The sequence below is a fragment of the Mus caroli genome, chromosome 1 (genome assembly GCF_900094665.2).
Source record: "Mus caroli chromosome 1, CAROLI_EIJ_v1.1, whole genome shotgun sequence".
In the NCBI taxonomy this organism is placed as follows: domain Eukaryota; kingdom Metazoa; phylum Chordata; class Mammalia; order Rodentia; family Muridae; genus Mus; species Mus caroli.
In genome coordinates this window covers 171,052,397-171,075,864 of record NC_034570.1, presented here as the reverse complement: position 1 = coordinate 171,075,864, position 23,468 = coordinate 171,052,397, and the positions used below count along the sequence as shown (strand labels likewise).

At 42.4% G+C, this 23,468-nt stretch overlaps 1 protein-coding gene across 1 annotated transcript in view; it reads left to right on the top strand.

Annotated features, from left to right (window-relative positions):
* The window catches only part of Wdr26 (WD repeat domain 26), a 36,532-nt gene extending 20,626 nt beyond the window's left edge, over positions 1-15,906 (top strand). The window contains 7 exon segments of the mRNA XM_029475799.1: positions 2,544-2,684; positions 3,642-3,761; positions 5,319-5,464; positions 5,930-6,008; positions 6,907-7,036; positions 8,913-9,098; positions 12,565-15,906. Of these exon segments, the coding sequence (XP_029331659.1) occupies positions 2,544-2,684; positions 3,642-3,761; positions 5,319-5,464; positions 5,930-6,008; positions 6,907-7,036; positions 8,913-9,098; positions 12,565-12,590 (828 nt within the window). The 3' untranslated portion in view covers positions 12,591-15,906.
* The last annotated feature ends 7,562 nt before the right edge of the window (positions 15,907-23,468 follow it).

The window sequence follows — 23,468 nt, the reverse complement described above, 5'->3', positions numbered from 1 at the left end:
TTAAGTGCTAAATTTTCTCTACTCAGAATTGTCTTTATTATTAGATAACCTACAGATACAAATGTGTTAATTTCTTTTAACTAGTTGAACATACATACATAGCCAGTCTGTCTGTTAGTCAAAACAGAATGTGAATTCAAATAGGTTAAGAAACTACACTTGTTTTAAACATTCACCTAAAGCCGGGCTTGGTAGCGCATGCCTTTAATCCCAGCACTCGGGAGGCAGAGGCAGTCGGATTTCTGAGTTCAAGGCCAGCCTGGTCTACAGAGTGAGTTCCAGGACAGCCAGGGCTACGCAGAGAAACCCTGTCTCAAAATAAAAAAAAAATAAAAAAAAAAAAATTAAAATGACAAATCTCTAAAGATCATGGATTGAATTGGACTGTACTGTCATGTAAGATAAGTTTAGGGTCCTGTAAATAAACAATGTAGTTAACATCAATATCAGGCCATTCAGACCACTCAAAGCTGTATTTTTAAATTGCTTAACCCACCATGTAAAATACAGCTGTTACTATGAAGTGACCACGTCAACTTTTCCAGCCTTGTCACTTATGCATCTGCACTGTGTGTAGTTCAGCTTGTGGAGCATAGGCCCAAAAGCAGGCAGCAAATTCTCTCCACTGTTAGAGATGGATTTCTTCTTGTTTTTGGTTTTTTTTTTTTCCCAATTTATTTTTATTTTTTTTACTTGTTCACTTTATATTCCACTAATTGCCCCTTTCCCAGTCACTGCCTCCCATAATGCCCCTAGCCTCCCTCCCCTTCTTCAAGAGGGTTGGGGCTAGGCACTTCCTCTTTCACTGAGGCCAGACAAGGCAGCCCAGCTAGAAGAACATATCCCACATAGAGGCAACAGCTTTTGGTATAGCTGTCCACCCCCTCACCTCCCTCTCAAGTTGTTTGGGACCCACATGAAGACCAGGCTGCACATCTGCTGCATATGTGCAGGAAGGCATAGGTCCAGCCTGTGTATGTTCTTTGGTTGTTGGTTCAGACTCTGAGAGTCCCAAGGGTCTAGATTAGTTGACTCGGTTGGTCTTCCTGTAGAGTTCCTATCCCCTTCAGGGCCCGCAGTCCTTCCTCCCGTTCTTCCATAAGCGTCCCCAAGCTCCATCCACTGTTTGGCTCTGGGTGTCTGTATCTGTCCGAGTCAGCTGCTGGGTGGAGCCTCTCAGGACAGCCATGCTCCTATCAGTAAGCATAAAAGGATCATTAATAGTGTTAGGTATTGGTGCTTGACCATGGGATGGGTCTCACGTTAGTCTGGTTATTTGTTGGGCATTCTCATAGTCTCTGCCCCCATCCCTTTATTTCTTCCACATTCTGTGACAGTTTCATATATTTGTAGATAAATTTTGGGTTGAAAGTTTAGTGGTTGGGTTAGTGACTCGTCACTCCGCTGGAGTTCCTGCAATCCTGCCTGGCTACAGGAAGTGGCTGTTTTAGGCTCCGTATCCCCAGTGTACTGAGTCACAGCTAGGTCACCCCCATTGATTCTTAGGTGCCTTCCTTATCCAGGCAGAGACAGATTCCCCCCCCCCCCCGCCCTTGCTCTGGCCCCTGCTCCAGGCCCTGCTCACTCCAGAGCCGCTTATCCCCGCACCCCCACACTCATCCCCCAGCCCCGGGCCTTGCTTGCTCAGGCCCAAAGGTTTTTTTTTTTTTTTTTTGTCTCTCATTACCGGTGGTTGTGAGGCACCATGTGGTTGCTGGGATTTGAACTCATGACCTCCAGAAGAGCAGTTGGTGCTCTAACCACTGAACCCAACAGATTTCTTAATCTTCCTAAAACTTCATTCTCGTCCCTGGAATATATCGTTATTAGTAGTATAATGTTGATATCACATTATTACTGGTAAAAGACATGTCCACAGAAAAATGCCTATATATTCTTAGCCATTTTACTCTTAATATTCAAAAATGTAGAAACCAAATAGACAAAATGTGTTTGTAAAATGGAGTATCACTCAATCAAATTTGTCCTGAGTGAATCACAGAGACATTGGAGTGACTGAAAGAAGCGAACTAGAAGAGACTATCATGCCTAATTTATTATAGGAAAGACCCAGAATAGACAAAGGAATACGAACAAAGGAATGGTTGCTGGAAACTATAGGGAGAGAAATGATCACTACCAGATACAGGATTTCTTTTGGGGAGATGGTGAAGATGTAATGGTAGTTGTAACTGTTGAAGTTTATGCCCTATGAGGATGTATTTTATGCATTTATGTGTCTGTGAAATATTTCAAATCTTTAAGAAGAGCTAACTTTTGGTGTTCACATCTACTTTCAGTCTCAAGTTTTCTCAGGGCAAATTCTGTGACAGTTTTATATATTGTATAGTACACAACATCTTGTTTATAGTAGGTAGTTCATCACTGTGAGCAAATGTCTGTGCAGCAAGCTGCCGAGTAAAGTGAGATTGGCACAGAAGCCTGAGGAATCAATGAGACTATCAGTGTACGTAAGCTCTTGTGCTAGAAAAGGGTGGCTTTTAGGGATGGGAGTTAACAGCATTGTCTATTTTGTTTTTTAGGATACCCACCTGTTAAAACTGCTTAAAACGTTAGAAGGACATGCATATGGTGTCTCTTATATAGCATGGAGTCCAGATGACAGCTATCTTGTTGCTTGTGGTCCAGATGACTGCTCTGAGCTTTGGCTTTGGAATGTACAGGTGAGCAAGTTTTTTCCTTGGTTTAAGTTCAACATGCTCTTAATATATATATTTGTTAAAACTTACTCTTACTATCGTAGTGGCCCTGCCTTTAATCTCAGCACTCAGATCTCTGACTTTGAGGTCAGCCTGGTCTACAGAGGGAGTTCCAAGTCAGCCAGGGCTACACCAAAACTGGGGAAAACCAAACAAACAAACCCAACGTTATTCTTAGTTTATACAAGAAATCCATTTAACCAGAATTACTATTAACTTTTCTCCTGTATGTGCTACTGCTTCAAGTGTTTACAGCCCACGTTTGTTTTTCTTTTTTTGTTTTTGTTTTTTCGAGACAGGGTTTCTCTGTATAACCCTGGCTGTCCTGGCACTCACTTTGTAGACCAGGCTGGCCTCGAACTCAGAAATCCNCCTGCCTCTGCCTCCCGAGTGCTGGGATTAAAGGCGTGCGCCACCACGCCTGGCGTGGAGCCCAAGTTTTTAGATTTATAAATATAAGTATGTTTAGGGGTAAGGCTTACTTCTTAGAGGACAAGCAGTAAGTAAGCATTTCCAACGGGCTTTGCTCTGCTCAGTGGAGTCAGGAAAGAGGTCTGTGTTTTCATCATTGTGTGTAAAACATGACCTTTTTTTTGTTGTTTTTTTTGTTTTTGTTTTTTCGAGACAGGGTTTCTCTGTATAGCCCTGGCTGTCCTGGAACTCACTTTGTAGACCAGGCTGGCCTTGAACTCAGAAATCCACCTGGCTCAGCTGTTTTGTAAACTCTTAAGACAATTGTTTTTTTTCTTAGAGGCTGCAAAATGTGTTTCTGTGATCAGGAAAGTACTTGTTACCTTCCACTGTCCTGCTCCTCCTCCTCCTCCTCCTCCTTCCTCTTCCTTTCTAGTCTTTTTCTCTCTTAACACATACCTCTTAGAGACAAATCTCAAACATCTTATCCACAGTTTTATTTCCTTATAGACGGGAGAATTAAGAACAAAAATGAGCCAATCTCATGAAGACAGTTTGACCAGTGTGGCCTGGAATCCAGATGGGAAACGCTTTGTGACGGGAGGTCAGCNTGGTCAGTTCTACCAGTGTGTAAGTATGGGGTGCTTCCTTGCCAGTGTCTGACTATTTAAAAGTAAATGGAATGGTTGTTTTTAATGATTATTTAAATTTATTCTTGCAAGGAATGGTGACACATGCTTTAAATCACAGCACTTGAAAGGTGGAGGTAGACAGAGCTCCGTGAGCTTTACAGGCCGTTCAAGGCTATACAATGAGATCCATCTCAAAAAAGAAGAAAATAAAATAAAAACAGATTCACTTGACACACATTATATGCAAACCTATTTTACCTTCCTCTTAAATGAATATTTAATAGAATATTTGTTACTTTTCTTCATATTTTTTAAAACTTTCAGGTATTCATGAAAAGTGTAGAATTAGCTATACTCCCGGTATTTTGGAGGCAGTTGTGGGTGAATCTCTTTTTGAGTTCTAGGTCAGCCTAGACTACATAGTCTCTGTCTCTAAAACAAAGGTACTAATTTATAGGACTGAAAATGTCAGCAATTTCTTTTGAGTATGTTTAGAAAGTAAAACATTACTAGTCATGCATGGTGGCCCATGGCTGTAATCCCTGCACTTGGGAGACTGAGTCGGGAAATTAGCAGTTAAAGGATAGCCTGGACTATAGTGAATTAGATACCAACCTGGACTCTAAGAGACCCCGTCTCAAAAGTAATAAACAGTGTTTGTTGGGCATGTATGTAGCTCAGTTTATGGAATGTGTGGCTAGCACACTGCAGAACTCTGAGCTGGCTCCCCACACTGCAGTTGTAGCCGTGGGAAGTGGAGACAGTGGGGTCCTAAACTGAAGGTCCTCCTTGGCTGCGTGGTCAGCCTGGGGTTTAGGAGACCTTGTGTGGGACAACCACAAGAATGCTGAATAAAATAATAATAAAATGAATGCCAGGGTGAAAGGGTAGCTCAGCGGTTGAGCGTGTGGCTATTCTAACACTGCCTATGTAGACCAGACTGTCCCCAAACTCAAAGATCCTCCTACATCTGCCTACAGAACGCTGGGATTAAAGGCATGCACCACCATGCCTGGCAATTGTAAACTATTTAATTAAGCTAAGGTAAATTGTCCTGTGACAGGACATGAGTGAAGTGTCCTTGTGCTGTGCAGGTTCCATCTGTCAGTCACATCACTGCCTCACATGACTCACGGGTTTTCAGGTTATTGTTTTTAATATTTTTTCCTCACTACATTACTCTAGTTAGGTGTTTAGAAAGACTCATAGTTGTAGTTGATCTTTGTGGAATAAAGCAGATTTCAATAGGCTATGGAACAGCCTGTTTACTTCTGGGTAGGTCGCGTCCTATACTTGAAGGCAGCTCTCTGGCGTTCCAGTGTCTCCTGGGTAGCTGTTGAGACTCGCTGCTCTCTAGTAGGATGAAGCTTATGGGATTCATCGCTGTTGATCTTAGCATTAGTTCTCCTTTTTCAAATCTCAGTGCTGCATGTCATGGTGTTACAGAATAGACCTGGAGTCAAACTCCCATTGCTTAGGTCCTTGTCAAGTTGTTCTCAGAAAGCAGTGACAGGCATTTCTGAGTGCTTTGTTGTTGTTTTGGATTTTCTGTTAGGACCTGGACGGAAATCTTCTGGACTCCTGGGAAGGAGTGCGAGTATAGTGCCTGTGGTGATTGAGTGACAGAAAGACTGTGCTGGCTTCGGACACGCACCAGAGAGTCCGGGGCTACAACTTTGAGGACCTGACAGATAGAAACATGTAACTATTAATTGGTTTCCATAGAACAGGCATAGTGGTGGCACACGCCTTTAATCCCAGGACTAGGGAAACAGAGGCAGGCAGGTCTGTGAGTTCCAGAGCAGCCAGGACTGCACAGAGAAAACCTTGTCTTGAAAAGAGAGAGAGGGAGGGCAGGGTGGGGTGGGGGTGGGAGGAACAAGGAAGGAAGGGAAGAGAAAGAAATGCTCTTAATTTATACCAAAATGTGTATTTGGGCTTTTTCAGAAAAGCAATTTTTTTGTTTGTTTTTTATTTTGATTGGTAATCTGAATTGGCATCTAGGTAGTACATGTTAACTCATTCTGATGGAGATATAGAGATATATAGATATGTATAGATATATGTGGCAAAATATCATTTAAGCTATAATAGTTTATAGTCTCTCATAATTTGAAATTCCTGACTATTGCTTTGCTGCTCCTGACCAGCTCTTTCTGATTACAGAGTACAGGAAGATCATCCTATTATGTCATTTACTATTTCCAAAAATGGCCGATTAGCTTTGTTAAATGTAGCAACTCAGGTATGTTTTTTTAACATTTAAAAAATTTTGTTTTAGTGAGAATTTGCTTTTGTTGTATTAGTACAAGTGTTAACTATCTGTATTTAGTGCTTAATGTGTAGGCATCAGAAATAAGTTAGCTGAAATACAGACATTTTTGACAAATAGAAAATGACAATGCTCCAATAGGAAAGGAATATTCACAATTACTGCTAATTCTGTTGAGACTGGATGTGGTAGGCCACACCTTCCATCCCAGAACTGGCTGATTTTTATTAAGAGCAGCCTGGTGTACACAGCAGCTCCAAAGCCAGCTGGGCTAGATCAGTGGTTCTCAGCCTGTGGGTCACAATCCCTCTCTGGGTGGAAGACCTTTTCATGGGGGTCACCTATCAGATATGCTGCATATCAGATGTTTACAGTAAGATTCATAACAGTAGCAAAATTACAGTTATGAGTAGCAACAAAATAATTTTATGGTTAGGGGTCAGCACACCATGAGGAACTGCATTAAAGAGTCCCAGCATTAGGACTTTAGAACCATTGAGCTAGATAGTCTCTTAAAAAACAAAATAAACTACTAAGCTGAGTGATGCTGTATGTGCCTGTACTTAGGAAGACCAGGTGAAGTGCTGAATGCCTTTAATTCCAGCATCGGGGCAGCGAGGCAGGTGGATCTCTTGAGTTTGAGGCCAGCCTGTTCTACAGACTGAGTTCCAGGGCTACACAGAGAAACTCATGTATTAAGAAGGTGTGGGGGAGGATCAGTTCCAGGGAAGCCTGGGGCATACAGTGAGATTAGCTTAAAAAAAAAAAAAAAAAAAAGCTCCATATACAGTGCAGGCAAAAACTGCTAGGGCTACAGAGTTGAGATCCTGTCTCAGAAAACAACAGTAACAAAACCCTTTTTTTCCTACAGGGAGTTCATTTATGGGACTTGCAAGACAGAGTNTTAGTAAGGAAATATCAAGGTGTTACCCAAGGGTTTTATACAATCCATTCGTGTTTTGGAGGCCATAATGAAGACTTCATCGCGAGTGGCAGTGAAGGTAAAGTGTCCTGTCCTCACTGGGGCAGAGTTCTCCCAGCTTCTCAGCAAGTGGGAGCTGTGCTATCACATTTCTCAGTCTGTTACTCAGTACAGTCTTAATGTTACCTTCTGGGGGATGGCTTGAGTCCTTAATTTTGTTGTTGATGTTGTTGTTGTGTTTTGATTGTTTATTTTCCTATGTATTGTTGGTGATGGAACCCAAGGCCTCAAGAAGTGTGTTAGATGTTGAATCAAATTAAGACTTATTTAAATCATTATACTTGTTTTTTCATAGGACTGAGAGTTTTCAAAAGTTGGTAACAATCGGCTTTGCTGGTCTTGGTGGCACAACACAAGCCTTGAATCTCTGAAGGTGGAGGCAGAGCTAGGCAGATCTCTGAGTTTCAGAATAGCTAGGGCTACACAGAGAACACCCCCCCACCCCTACACTCCCCAAAAGCCAACAATATATAGAAAAAGTAGGGTCTGTAGGTATGGCTCAGTTGGTATTGTGCCTGCCAGCACACACAGTCCTGGGTTCAATCCCTTACACATGAACCACGGCATGCTTGCTCACGCCTTGTTTCAGTCCCAGAGAAACAGGCGAGAGATCAGAAGTTCAAGGTCATCGTCTGTAGCATGGCGAGTTTGAAGACTGCTCCCCAAAGGAAAAAAGCAAGAAAAAACCCAACTGTCTTACATAGGCAGTAGATTTTCCAGGTTGATGCAGCACAGAGAGCACAGTCATCCTAAACCATGCTTAGTTCCGGCCTTGATGGCTAGAGATCCGACTTTTGCCACCTTGTCAGCAAATATTCTCCTTGAACATTGTTCACACGAACCCCAACTCACAGGAACCTGCCCACCTCCCAGGTTCTGGAAGCAAAGATGTCTATCTGTCGCCATACTTTTCAAACCTGTGCTCTTTCACTGAGATAGAGCAAGCCACCAGGCATAGTAGTGCCTTTCCTGAGTCCTAGTTCTTGAAAGGTAGAGCAGTGCACTCATTCACAAATTTCCACACTGACCCCTTGGTTCACCAATAGACTGTCATAATAAAGCTGATTTATCCTTGAGTTCTGCTCTCAGTCTAGAACCATCGTCATGTAACTAGCTTATCACTAAGGTGTAGTGGATTTAATTCTTCTTATGGTCACTTTATGAGATTAGCATCTTCTACAAACTACACATAAGGTAGAGATATAAATAAGGTGTTTGTCTACAGTAATCCCTAAGCAGGGTTGCAACAATTAAGAGACTACCTGCATTTAGACCGTAAGAGGTGGCTTCACTTCATTACCTCTGTGCAGTGTGGGAAAAGCATAGTACCCTCCTCATAGCATGGGGACAGTTGAATTACATCAACTAGTCTCAATCGTTGCTGGTTTTCAGTTTGGATATCTTGTTTTTTTCTGTCACCTAAGGTCTCCATAGGATGTATTATCATCTCTATTCTGTACTATGTATTACTATTCTTCATTGTAATTGGAGTTTTTCTGTTAAAAAATGCTATTATGTGTTTGTGTGTGTGTGCACACATGAGTGTGAGTGTGGATCCCTCTAGAGGGACCACCTTATGTAGGTGCTTGGGAACTGACTGAACTCTGGCAGCAAACATTCTTAACTGCTGAGCCATCTTAACCATCTTGCCCCAGATTGTAATTATTTATCAGTCATACATGGACAAACTCTTATAAATGTTTTTGTGATTTTAGAAAGCAGGAAAAAGGTAACATGGCTTTCACAAAATTAATTTATTAAACTATCCATATATTTTTCCTCCTTGTAAATTGTAATATTGAAGAATCTTCTGTGTGTAGTGAATAGTAACGTGGGGTCAGTGATTTTGTTAATAACACAGTTTTCTAACATTTCTCTGAATTGCTGACATTTAGATCACAAGGTTTACATCTGGCACAAACGTAGTGAACTGCCAATTGNGGAGCTCACAGGGCACACGCGCACAGTAAATTGTGTTAGCTGGAACCCACAGATTCCATCCATGATGGCCAGTGCCTCAGACGATGGCACTGTTAGAATATGGGGACCAGCACCTTTCATAGACCACCAGAATATTGAAGGTAAGGCTGTGCAGTCTGTGTTGTCTGTAGATGAAGCATTACTCTGAGTTAACAGCACGTTTACATAGCGCATTAAACATGGAATATGGCTTTTTTTCTCACCTATCTCAATTTATAGAAAGAATTTAAGAAATCTAGGATTAGGTTTTATTGTTTTTGGAGAGGCAGTGAGGAAAGTAAGCTAGCCTAATGCCTGTGCTTTTGTGGGATATGGGAGGGGGACACAGGACGGCCCCCAGGGGCTGTCAGGCAAGGGCAGCAGCAAATGAGACTTTGTCTTGAACTGGAAGGTTGTCCTCTGACCTCCACATATCTTACCACCTACTTGCATGCACACAGAAATCTAGTAACATGTTGTTTTGTCCTGCTATGTAAATGTGACATTACATGAAATACTTTATATGCATATGAGAGCTAACAAATGTTTAAAACTTGAGAAACTTTAGTTTTAATGATCATCATTTTGGGATTGTCCTAATACCTTAGCACTGTATAGAATGTGCTATGCTAACGTGAACTGTGTCTGATGGTGAGGGACGGAAGAAACTAAAACTCCCTGTGCTGCCTGTGTGCCACGGAGTGTGTGTGCCACGGAGTGTGTGTGCCACGGAGTGTGTTCAGAGTATTTGCGCTCACATGTGTTCATGGTCTTGTAAGAGAAACATTTTTATTTTCATTTTATAGGGAAGGAACCAAAATATGGCAGAGCTCGTTAACTTGTTGAACGCTGCCATTTCGGCAAATCTAGGTCTGGAAAGTTTTCCCCACCATCTTGATACTTGAAGATGAAGAAAGTCATAAAGCTAACAGATGAGGACAAATTCTTGATTAAATATAATAGTACTAGAGAGAAGTAATAAATTTTATGTAAATATCTTTTCTTTTTCCTCAAAGAGAACAAGTAAAAACGTCTCGTTTGGAAGGAAATGACTTACAGATTGTTTTGTTCAGTGTATTCCACCTATACAGTTGGTGTTTTTGTTTTGTTTTTTTCTTGTGTGTGTGCCTGTGTGCCCATGCTACCTGATATGCATGCTGGGACCCGAATGCCAGTCCTCTGCAAGAGTAACAAATACTCGGAACTTCTAAAGCCATCTATCTCTCCAAGCCTCTCACCTAAATAATTTAGTAAGAAAAATGTCCAACAGTTTTAACTAATGATTTCCATTGGAGGGAAGGTAGCCTTCTTTTGTTTTTAAATATATAAATAGAGAGATGAAGTTGGGGTGGTGGTGGCACACACCTTTTAAGGCAGAGGTGGGAGGCCCGGTTTACACAGAGAGACCTATCTCAGAAAACCAGAACGAAAAAGCTGCACACAGAGATGAGGGAGGATGGAAGCAAGCATGTGAGCCGCACGAGTGAGTGCCAATGCTGGGACGTGGAGGCACCTTCTCCTGGAGGTGTTCACTGCTGCCTGCCTGTCCTTCGTGGGACCCAGGTTCCTGCCCAGGCCCACTCTCTCAGAGCCAATTCTGTAGTTTTTTATTTTGTTAGTCATTCAGAATATGACTGGAAGAATAGGAAAGTGCTGGTCATGCAGTGGTGGCAGCTCCTGAGAGCTGTTGATGCACAGTGGGCTAAGAGTCCACTTTGTACTCCATTACTTTAGTCAATGTGGTAATTCACGTGAGTGGGTTTGCCAAACACTGGCTCAGTTTTAAGATGAGACCCAGCTCAGCAGCTTCCATTAGGCTTCACCAACACAGATCTGAGCGTACAAACGTGGTCTGTGGCCGGGTGGTGATGGTACACGCCTTTAATCCCAGCAGTGGCAGCGGGTGGATCTTTGTGAGTTTGAGGCCAGCCTGGTCTAGTGAGAGCTCCAGGATAGCCAGGGCTGTTACACGGAGAAACCTTGTGGGGGTGCAGGGGGAGAGATACTTTTTGGGATACTGTCTGCAGTCTTCCCATACACAATAAAATCTTTTTCTGATTAAATTGTACCTGTTTAGAATAGGAATTTGAGAGTATTAACTGTGCTTAGTCAGGGGACAGCTTGCTGGGCTGAGTCTCCTCCCTCCCACGTGGGTCCTGTTGGTTGATGTAGGCCTTCAAGCTTAGCAACAAGTGCTTTCTCCCATGGTGCCATCTTACTAGCCCGGGAACTTCTTAAAATGAATTTATTTTTGTGTTATGGGTGTTTTCCCAGAGGCCAGAAGAGGCCACCTGCTTCCCTGGGACTGGAGCTGGAGGCTTTACAAACCCACCATGTGCATGCTAGGAATCAACCATGGGCCTCCGCGAGGACAGCCATGAGTTTTAACTGCTGATCTATCATCGTAGCTCCTAGCCCAACACTTTTTTTTCTTAAAAGAGAAGTTGCTGATCTTTTGTGTTAAGTTACAAAACTGGTGACTTCTGATTTTTGTTTGTGTATTTAGGGGGAATAAGATGGAATAGGATGAAGTAGTCAATCATGCTATGAACAGAAGAGGGGCACTAACTTAGAAATCAGTAGCCTGACTGGAACGTACTAGAAACAAAAATATACCAGACATAGCACGTGGTGTGATTGCATTTTAAATTGAAGTGGTATAAAATTGGCTAATCCCCAGACCAGAGGAGTGGTTCTTATTTTTATGAGCCTGTGTGCTTGCTCCTAGATTGAGAAGCTGGTCTAAAGGTGTAGACTGGTGCTACACCAGCTGTGAGTACTCTGAATTGTGATATTCTAGAGGAGCTTATCTTACTGTATGGGAACTATACTGTAAGAAACGGCATACATGCTGGGCGTGGTGGTGCATGCCTATAATCCCACACTTGGGAGGCAGAGGCAGGCGGATTTCTGAGTTCTAGGCCAGCCTGGTCTACAAAGTTAAGTTCCAGGACAGTCAGAGCTATACAGAGAAACCCTGTCTTGAAAAACAAAAAAAGAAAGGTCATGCGTACACTTTTCCCAAATGGAGCTGCATGGTGTGATGGACTTGGAGCTGCTGAAGGAGTGGAGGACACAGTTAGAATGTGCAGCCCCACCTCATACTACCTGAGTTTTCTTTCCATCCTTTTTTGTTGTAAACTAGCAAAAATTTTCTTATTCTAATTATATATTTCAAGCTTAATCTTAAAAATAGGAAATCAGGCATAATTATGCATGCCTTTAATCCCTAGCACTCAGGAGGCAGAGGCAGGTAGATCTCTTGAAGTTCAAGACAATCCTGGTCTACCTAGTGAGTGCCAGGACAGTCAAAGCTACACAGAGAGACTCTGTCTCAAGCCCCCCCCCCCCCCCATGACAATGTAGAAATGGGAAATTCTAATTACTCATTCCTTTTGTCCCTTTAAGGTTTCAATTTAATGTATCACCTAGAAACTGGGAGAGACACTGTTGTCCAACTGTTATGAAAGTATCAATAATTTGTTCATTGTTACTTAAGTCTACTGTTCTTGATGCTGATTTTGAAACTTTCTAACTGGTATCTTTTTCTCTCTTTTTCCCTGCACATTTCATCCGGTCTTCATTCAGAGGAATGCAGTAGCATGGATAGTTGATGGCAAATTTGGAGCAGACGACTTCTGTTTAACTTAAAATTAGTCGTATTTTAATGGCTTGGGATTTGGTGCAAACAAACATGATTGATAGCTGGACAGACATGCTCGTCATGAAAAAAAAAAAAAAAAAGAACCATTTTGAAGCCCGATTGGGGCCAAACATTTACACCTTGCTTCCTAGTAACCAGTTGATGAAGCACGTCTAGAACGTTGTTGGANACCATGTTGAATTATTCCCCATCGGTTGTGAAGAACTGTGCTACTACATTCAGGCTTACCCATTGAACTCAGTATATATATATTTTCCCTCCTGCCTTTTGTCTGGTGGGACACCATTCTTGTTGCTCTTCTGTGTAATGAAGTTCAAATGCTTGTTTGGAGACTTTATTTAACAGTTTAGAAGGCTTGATAGGAAGAGGTCATTAGTCTGAAGAGTATACATTNGACAGGAAAGAATTTCCTTTCGTTTCTCCAAATCTTTCCGCCTTATTTAGCTTGAGATCTTTGCAGCTTGGTTCATGGATTCTAGCCTTGCCCGTTGCGCAGTATATACTGATCAGATGATAAACCAGTGAACTATGTCAAAAGCACTCTCAATATTACATTTGACAAAAAGTTTTGTACTTTTCACATAGCTTGTTGCCCCNTAAAAGGGTTAACAGCACAATTTTTTAAAAATAAATTAAGAAGTATTTATAGGATTAAAGTGACTTCATTTGTATACATTTGAAATCTAAACCAGCTTAAAAACAGTGTCCTCTGTGACTGAGATATGCAGTGTAACTGATGCTCTTCTGGAGTGCCACGTGAGACATGGCATGGTCAGAAACAGTGTTCAGAAGGACACGGCACAGGAAAGCCAGAGAGATACTTTCCCCTTTTTACTTTATTCCCGAAGGGACATCAGTACCTGATACTGAAGAAAGTCAAGATTCAAAAGGAAAATTGTATAAATAAACCAGTACAGAAGATCAGCATCAATCTAGGTTTTCAAGAAAGCTTGTTCCAAGTTCTCTGAACTTGAGGGAATCGTTTTGATGTGATCTAGCAGAAGTAGACATCAGAAGATAGACCTGCTTTGGGAATTTCTAGTGTAGTTGAATCTTAGAGGAAGTCAGCAGGCTACAAACACTTATGTAAACTGGAATTAAAGCCTGAGTCATTTCTCCTAATTGCCCTTAATGTCCAACATATAGGGACACTCATTTAAATAAGATTCCTTCTCAGTTTCTCAGATGTTGCCATAATGAACCTCATTCAAACTGGTGCTGTGGACAGTCTTTCCCTCTCCCTCCCCTTTCAGTTTACGGGAATGTTTCCTTTATGGAAAAAAAAAATGATTTCTCATCTTGAAGACCCTATATCTAACTTAAGCCTGATCGATGTTCATGGTGTTTTCAACTCCATAATTGCTGGGTCTAACCAGTCTCCCTTGAAATCCATGTTTTCCAATAGGAGATAACCAGGGTGACCACAGCTCTTGGAAGGAAAAGTGGAGTTAACTTCCATGTATCCTGATGAACAACAACATCTGGTACAACTTGCCCTTGAGGCCGAGCCAAGTCCATAGCATTCGCCATGCTCATAGGCCCCTCGGGATCCTGAGAGAAGAGAGAGGCTTGTACTGAGGGGTCTTCCCATTGTGGGGGTCGTAGGGAGGGAAAAGCCAGGAAGGCAGTGTTCATTCTCCCAAAGCCCATCCATCGTAAGGAGATGACAGATTGGAGTCAGCAGATTATTAATTCAAATGGGTAATGTAAAAGATTCCTTTAAGCTTCATTTTTCAGAGACCACCACTTTAGAAAATCAGAGAAATCCTGTTTTGATACTTCTTAGTTAAAATAATATGTTACCGTTTATCTGGTACTTCATTTTCTTGACTAAAATTACTTTTCACTTTAAGCTTGAATAAAAATTTTCATTCATAACTGTATATAATTAAGTGGCAACTCCTCTTTACCTCAGTGCAGTTAAAACCATCTTTTGATTGACATACCCCGAAGCCATTAATCCATACACCACAGTCTACAGTAGCAATCACTAACACCATGTGGGCACAGAACTCCACAGCTGTTTACAGATGTGGTTACAGTGTACCACGTGGCATGTACATGATGCTCCCTGAGGGCTGTACCCATCAGGACAGTTTGGCACCTACATTCTGCTAGTGTATCCAGCTGCACCTAGATCCGAGTGTTCACTGCTTCTGAAGTACATTTAAAACACTGGGAGGTAAGAGCGTGCACCGAAGGTGAGGGCCATTACCAGAACATAACTCCTGTTAGAGTGGAGTCACAACTATGCAAGGGTGTTGATAGTAGCTAGATGAGTTTGGTTTCCAAGTCTGTCCTAACTGGCCACTTCCTCTCTAGACTGGTACTTGACTGTGCCAATTTGCTGTAAGCATCTGTTTCGTATATTTGCCATGAAGTGAGTGTGGTAGAAAGGTAAAGAAAGCTAGAGTTTATGGTGGAGGAACCTGGTGGCAGGATTGCGTGAAAATCTCTGACATTGTGATAAACTCGATAAAGGCTTAAGAGAATTCTGTCAAGCCTGTCACAAGATGCTAACCAATGTATAAACTGAAAAGTACCAATACTTTTTGCACATAGATCCAAATAGTGGAGAAGTTTGGCTCCAAAAATCAGGTTAGTAGGCTCAAGTCCATGTGCTTAAAATGCTTCTGTTGTTAATGCATCGATTAAGGGCTAGAGTAAGAATGGAATTAAATGTCTTTTTCCTCTAAATAACTGGTTATTAGTGGTAAAGTGTTGGATTTGGGGGGTCACTGAGGTTGGTTTGTGGGTGGTGATCAAAAGAATTAGCGTGGGAGTTAGGGGAGATGACGAAGCTTCACACTTGGGGTTTGAATTCCATTAGTATTCGTGCCAGCTGTGTGGCATTGCTTTTTCTGGCCAGATAAATGTCCTGGTAACCCAGGTAAGTAGTAAAAACAGGGCATTTTATTTGCAAATGTCCCCTTAAATTGGCTCATTTTATTGGGTAGGAGAACAAAAAATAGAATTCTCCGACTATAAGTAATTAAGTGGGCCTGCTAGGCACACAGGAACAGTAATTCCGCAAGAGCAGTTGATGAGGAGCGGTCTGCCTTAAGGGGTGTCCTGTGGCATTAATAGAAAATCCTTTCCCACCCCTCCCCATCTTGAAATTTTCTTTTTTAGGTTGTTGGTTCCTGCAAACAAGAACTGACCGGCTGCCTCCCTTGGGTGCATGTCTCGCACATCTCTTGAAAGGGGGCAATGCCTGTGTCGTTTACTTTACGGCAGAAGAATGGGAGGAAAGAAGATATTGTCTTTTTTTTTTTTGGTTTTTCGAGACAGGGTTTCTCTGTATAGTCCTGGCTGTCCTGGAACTCACTTTGTAGACCAGGCTGGCCTCGAACTCAGAAATCCGCCTGTCTCTGCCTCCCAAGTGATATTGTCTTAATAGTTGTTCCCATTTTAAAAAATATATTTTTACTTAACTTTACTTTGATGTCTCATTTAGACATCACCAACTCTCCCTTTGTGTTGCTGGCCAAAGCATTCCCACCATTTCCAAAACCACACCTGATTTTACATACACTGCTGACTTAAAGGGTGAATTTGAATTTACACTTAGACACTTTCTAAAAACAGGGTGACATTAACCTAAACTTCGCAGTGTTGAGTTATTGTTGTAGTAGCTGCCCTAGAGTTGCAAAAACAAGCTGTAAAAGCCCATCCCCCATCTACTTAATCCAGATTGCCTGGATTTAATGAAGTTAAAATGTGTGTGTGTGTGTGAGTGAAAGAACTTGATTCCTAAAATATTCTAGAAACAACTTTTAGGTTGTCATTTTTACTGAATGTCTTGTGCACAGGTAAAGTACCCTCTCTTGAGTTTAAGGCTTGGTTAATACTTGTCTATTTTTATAAAAATTAAAATTGTGTCCCATCATTAACTTAGACATTTACATTATCAGGATCAACATGCTAGAATCAAATAACATTTGTAGGCTCAGTGAGGGTAAATGTTATTGGCCCCGGGAGAGAGAGAGAGAGTGTGTGTGAGAGTGTGTGTGTGTGTGTGTGTGTGTTTCCTGAGGGAGATCCCAAAAGCATGTATGTGCTTATAAACCAAGCTGTAGAGATGATGTAAAGATGCTGGGTTTTGTTCTGGAGGTTTCTGGCTATGGAAAGGGATACGGCATTGTGGTGTGATGTAGCTAACACAGAGCTGTTGGTATGGAGTAACAGTTAACTATGGACTGATACGATGTTTCCAGACAATTGTGTTCTGAATGGGATTTGCTTTTTTTATTTGCCTCTCAGATTATATCTAGTAGTTTAAATTTCTTTGTTTTATTATTTCATTAAAGTATAAAAACTTCAGGTCTCATATTTATTTTCACTTGTTCTACTAATTATTTACAAGACACCTTTTGGTTGACATTTATTTTATAAATGTGTGGTATATTAAATGTCTTTAATTTTTTTTTGTTTTATTGAAATTACAGTAACTTTGATTTGCTTTACTGGGATTTTTAAATTTTATTTTAATTCCACCTTTTCCATGTCAGTGCACAGCACTTGCCCAGTCCTTTGTATTCCCTTCTGTCGATTCAATAAACAGAATGAGTAATTAAGTAATTCTTGTTGCATTCCATCTCAACAGGCTGCTGAACTGGTGGCCATGACGTAGGGTTTGTGAATGGAATCTAAGGAAAAAATTTTTAGTGTACCTGAAGGCCATTGCGCATCCAGTCATGGATAAGGTAGATGCCAAACCTGTACTTAAGTAGAAGCTCATGTGAGACTCAACTTGGAGTAGTGATGGGTTAAGATTTCAATTTTCAAATCACTCATTAGAGGAAAAACACATTGAGATGGCTCAGTAGGTGAAGGGTGGTCTTTGCCAAGCCTGGTGACCCAAACATGGTCAGTAGGACATATATGAAGCGGCAGCTGGCTCCTGCAACAGCATGACCCCCTCCCAAGAAATGACCTCTAAAGAAATTAAAGGAGCATTATTTTTATTGTGTGTGCTCACATATGCACCCATGCTCCCACTCTCTCTGAAATGAGAGAAGGTATGGAGTCCCTTGAAATGGAACTTGAGTAGTGTGAGGCATCAGACATGGATGCCGGGACTCTGAGAATCAGGTTTTTTTTTATTCTCAAATCTCCCATAGTTACATTGTATCAGCCTGCTACCCATCCAGTGATTGAGCATCACAAGACTGGGCTCTATGACTCCAGTGATGAGGGACTGACCACTGATTATGTGTATCTACTGGGTTACCGAGGGACACTGACAAACTTAATATCCTCAGTGCTTAGAGTGTTCCAGCCCCTATACAAAAGCCACTTGAATGAAACACAGTTGGTTTATAAGAGAGATGCTAATTCCCAGATGAGAGGAAGCAGCTATGAAGCTCAGATTCAAACCATACCTCTAAGCTCATGTCTGTCGTCTTCTTTAGTCTATAGGTAGCTACTGATGAAAAAATTAGCTCAAAATTTGTTAGTTATTAAAATTAAATGATACAAGATTTCAAGCGTTACCTCTTCATTTAATTAAACAAATAAGTTACTTAGCACTTCAAAGCCAGACCACTCTCTGAAAGCGACTAATGGCATCTTACAAGACATTGAGCTGAGAACTCATGCAAGAAAATTGAGGTGTTTCATAGTGCGATTTAAAACTTAACAAAGGGGATAAAGCAGACTTCAAGGCCATTTTAATCCTCATTTAATCTTTTAACCAAGTTCTAGGGCTACTCAAGGGGAAAGGGCACCAGGTGGTGGTGGCAGCCCACGCCTTTAATCCCAGCAGAAGACAGAGGCAGGTAGATTTCTTGATTTCGAGGCCAACCTGTTCCACAGAGTGGATCGCAGGCCAGCTTGGGCTACACAGAGAAACCCTGTCTTGGAAAAACACAAGCACAGGGAGTGGGATGCCCCGTAGGGCTGGCTGGCTGGCTGGCTGGCTGGCTCAGAGGTCAGGAGAGAGAGCAGTGGCTGTACTGCAAGAGGACCGACCCAGTTCAATTCTCAGCACCCACGCGGTGGCTCCAGTCCCTCTTCTGACTTCTGCAGTGAAATAAAAGCTTTATAGACATTGCTCAAATATATAGGCCTTGTTTTAGATCACTGTTAACAAACCAACTGCAGAACTTTTGAGCCATGGGGGAAATTTGAGCCCTAATGGGTTATTTAATACAAAGAAATGCCAAGTAGTAAAGTTATTACACAGGAAGATGAGGCAGAATATTTGTGGATTTGAACCTAGCCTGAGCTACATAGCAAGACACACCCCCCCGCCCCCCCCCAAAAGAAAGTGCTAGTTTATGTAGGGTGTTGGCATACTTACATATGTTCCAAGATTCTAAAATGTAACACATATGTTGTTGAAGGGAAGGTTGCACATTATTGGTAAAATGGATTGATTATTACAGCTGGTAGAAAACTACCAACTAAAAAACATGGTTCTAGAGGCAGGAGATGTAACCCAGTGATTTATGCACTTGCCTAGCATATGTGAAGTCCAGAATTCAGTTCCTAGCACTAAAAGATTCTGGGCAGAAGCAATGGCTCAACAAATAAAGGCTTTATAAGCCCAAGTTCAGTCCCAGAACTCATATAAGGCAAATACAGTGATGTGAATCACTACAAGATTGGGAGGCTGAGATCAAAGAATCGTTGGTGCAGGTAGCTGACCAGTCTCCCTGGAGTATGCTGGACAATGACAGAAAGAAGACAGTCCATCTCAACAAGACGGAAGGTGAGAAGTGACTCCACAAAGCTGTCCAGAGATCCTCACCCCCTCCCTGACTGCTGGTGGGGGCTGGGGAGGGAATATGTGCCTTCTCTAGTTTATGGAATATGCAGGCCCTGAGCAAATGAGTTCCAGAGACATCAAGGTCTAGAAAGAAACTACCCACAACTGGATCCATGTTGTCTTCCGTTGAGAATGAGCATTTTGAAGCAAGCTTTGGGAATGAACAAACTCCTTTGTTCAGGTGCCAGTAAATGGTTTAGGGGTTAAGTCTTAGAATGTAAGGTGAGGTCAGGTTCCCTAAGTTGACATCACAGGCCCTGGACAGTGAGGTTTGGGGAGGAAGAGGTGTCAGGAGAGCCATGGAATAGTAGTAACTCGATCTCACTGGCAGAGTACTTGCCTAACGTACACAAGTCTCTGGGTTCATTCCTTAGCACTGCAAAACCAAAACCTAACTATGGCCTTCCAATGTGGGACATACAGAAGTTCTTTTAGAAAACAGGAACTTGGCATATTTGAGGTTTTTCTCTGTCTATGTTTTCAGTTTGGGGTTTTGAGACATGCCTGGCAGGGTAGCACAAGCAGACTTGGGGCAGTGCTACCTCAGCCTGCAGACGCTTGAGACTACAAGTGTCCACTGGCTTTCACACCAGGTTGACTAGGTTGTAATGTTCGATGGCAACTGGCACAGAAGAGACCCAGATTGCAGTTGAGTGGATGTAGCATAGCAGACAAAGAGGAAGCTGCAGTCAGCGTCCCAGCTTCAGCTAGTCGACTGATCGCACACCCCCTTCCTCACCCAGCCCTGCAGGAGCAACTGAAATGATCTCTCTCTTCCCTGACAAGACCTTTCTAAGAGTAACTCCAGTGCAGTTAGTGCTGTGGCTTATGGTGATAACTGCAGCTGAGGCTTTGAATGACCACCCTAGCGAGCCTTCTGCCTTTTAAAATATTTGAGAAAAGTGGCCTAAATCTTCTAAATTGAAGTGGCTTCAACTGAAAATCCTGAAGTGCAGTCATTTTTTTTTTTTTTTGAACAACTTTGCTAACCAGCTCTACATTTCAATCTGTTATAGTACATGGCAAAATAGCATGTTTGGTTTAAAGGACAACACTTGGGATATAGCTTGGTTGATACTGAGCGCCAGTATCCAGTTTGAGACACAGGAGGGCCTGTCTTTAAACACAGGCAAGACTGCACTGGAGAGTGCGGCTGTTCTGGAGGAGGTGGGTTGGACTCTTAGTGCTCACATGGAAGCTGACAATCATCCTGTGACTCCGCATCCAAGAGACCTGATGCCCTCTTCAGGCACTGTACACATGTGCACAAATGCGGCAAGCAGGCAGAACACACACACAATTTTTTTTTTTTTTAAATTATATATAAGTACACTGTAGCTGTCTTCAGACACTCCAGAAGAGGGTGCCAGATCTCGTTGTGGATGGTTGTGAGCCACCATGTGGTTGCTGGGATTTGAACTCTGGACCTTTGGACGAGCAGTCGGTTGCTCTTACCCACTGAGCCATCTCACCAGCCCCCCACACAATTTTAAAAAGACAAAACCTCAGGTTGCTGACCCTAGATGACAAAATGTTTCCAGTTCTCCCATTCTATGGACCTGGGGATGGTACCTATTGTCTCGTTCATGCCAGAAAGTTGCACTAACACTGAGCCACTCCCCAGCTTATTCTATTTCTGCATTATTAAAACAAGTTTTTTTTAAAATATCGGAGACAATTACACCTAGTACATGATAATTCATACCTTCTCATAAAATGTTACTTGTAAGCAAAATCAATTTCAGCAGTCAGAATTGTACCCAATTAATAAAAGTATCTTTTATATGTCTAGATGGTTTTACAATACTGCTAGTGTTCAATGTGCTATTGGGGCTGGTGAAATGGTTCAGAGGTTACAAGCACCAGCTGTTCTTCCACAGAACCTGGGTTCAATTCCCAGCACCCATATGAGAGCTTACAACTGTCTGTAACTCCAGTTGCATGGATCTGACACCCTCACACAGACTTACATGCAGCCAGAACACCAATACAATAAAATGAAAACAAACCATTTCAGAAAAAAAAGTTAACTACCTTGAAGAAAAGGAAATAGAGTGGTAGGCTTTGATTATGCTGTTCCGTAACTGCTTCTGTGAACTAAAGGACATAAGTCAGACGCAAGCGATAGAACAATCAGATTAATTTGTTATTCAACAGCCATTTATTGTGTCTGTGTGCAAGGCACTGTATTAGGCGCCAGAAGGGGAAGGAAGACAACATAAACATGATCAGAGTGGACTCTGCCCTCTAGGAGCGCACAATCTAGTTTGCATACAAGAGATGCCACATGGAAAGTAGGGAGTACTTCCCACAGGAGACAGTACAGAGCAGGTCAGAAGGAAGCCTCTGGGCTCTTGCTACATTGTCTTCTTGTGAAGAGACATGTTAGATGTGAGGAGGGGCTGCATCCTGGGCTTTACTTCCTCAGCTCAAGACACAAGGCATCTGCTACAGTTAAAAGCCTAAGGAAACGGAACATGACACAGCGTGGCTGCACTGGCCAGGCCTTCAACCTTAGAGCCTTTATAGAGGACAGGCAGGAAGAGAGCACAAGAGGACACTGAGCTGAGCTCCCAATGTTCAGATCTTTGAGAACTCTGACAACCTCTAGGCCTCTGCTCTCTCTCTCTCTCTCTCTCTCTCTCTCTCTCTCTCTCTCTCTCTCTCTCTCTCTCTCTGAGATCTCGAAGCTCCTCTGCAAACACCCTAATCACCATACAGCAGCACCTCAGGCTTCAGAGCCGTAGCCACTTAGGGCACACGTCCTCTTTTTCAGCATTTATAAAAGCATCCCTCCTCCCTCCAAAAACCCCAGAAAAATGACTCTCTCCTTTCCTGGCTTTGCTACACACAAGCAGTATGAGGAATAGGTGTCCATTCATAACTAGTGTTTCAGAGTTAAGCTGGGTCTTTATAGACAAGGCAGCTTTCTCATTCAGTCCTCCTCTGCAGCTTAGGCCCAACAAGACAGCCCAAAGGTACTCAGTTCCGTGGCTTTCAGTTTAAGCTCAAACATTCTAGACAAAAGCCCTCCACTGTGTCTCTCAGTCCTATGAAGCCAACAGCAGGTCTGTTTGAAAAGCTTGAATAACGCTGAGGGCACTGGACGGTAGAGTGGAGCTGTTAGCAGAAGGTGCCCTACAGGGAAACGGTAGGAGGAAGTATAAAGTAACTCCCATGGTGAAGCTGCTTAGCCCTTTTCTAGGCAGAAACACAAGATTATTATAGGTAGGATTTCCCTGCTTTTACAGAGACCCAGGGAACCAGGTTTCCTTTGCATGCTGTCCCAACCCTCTTTTCCTGTTTGGTCAGAGCACAGCTCCCACTCTAACAGGGAATTCAGTGTCCTGGCACTTACTGCTACCAACTCCTCACTCAATAAGACATGCAACATTTAGATGGCTGGAGAGATGGCTCAGTGGTTAAGAGCACTGACTGTTCTTCCAGAGATCCTGAGTTCAATTCCCAGCAACCACATGGTGGCTCACAAGAGGGATCTGATGCCCTCTTCTGGTTTGTCTAAAGACAACGACAGTGTACTCATATACATAAAATAAACAAATAAAAAAATAAGAAAAACAGAGACATGCAACATTTAAAAATTTAATCTTTTGGGGAAGCACACACTTTGTTTTGCTGCCAAGGTCCATTATGCCACAGTGTACAGTCCTGTTTCCTTATGTGTCAGTGCTTATGATACCAACCCTAAAGTGTAACTAGGAAAGAGGTTGGATTGCCAGATTCACACTACCCTGCAAGATATGATGAGCACAGACTAGGTTAACGGCGCCCTCTCATACTGAGCAGGAGCTTCCAGAGTCGCTGGGTACTGCATGCAATGGCTTGTGCTGGGCTCCCCGTCCAAAGAGTGGTCAGTGCAGAAGAGAAGGAGCTGCAGCGAATTCTGCACCAAGTGCGCACTCACGGGCTGCTCTTGCTTTGTTTTTCTTTTTTTTTTTTTTTTTTTTTTTTTTTTTTTTTTTTTTTATTTGGTTTTTCGAGACAGGGTTTCTCTGTGTAGCCCTGGCTGTCCTGGCACTCACTTTGTAGACCAGG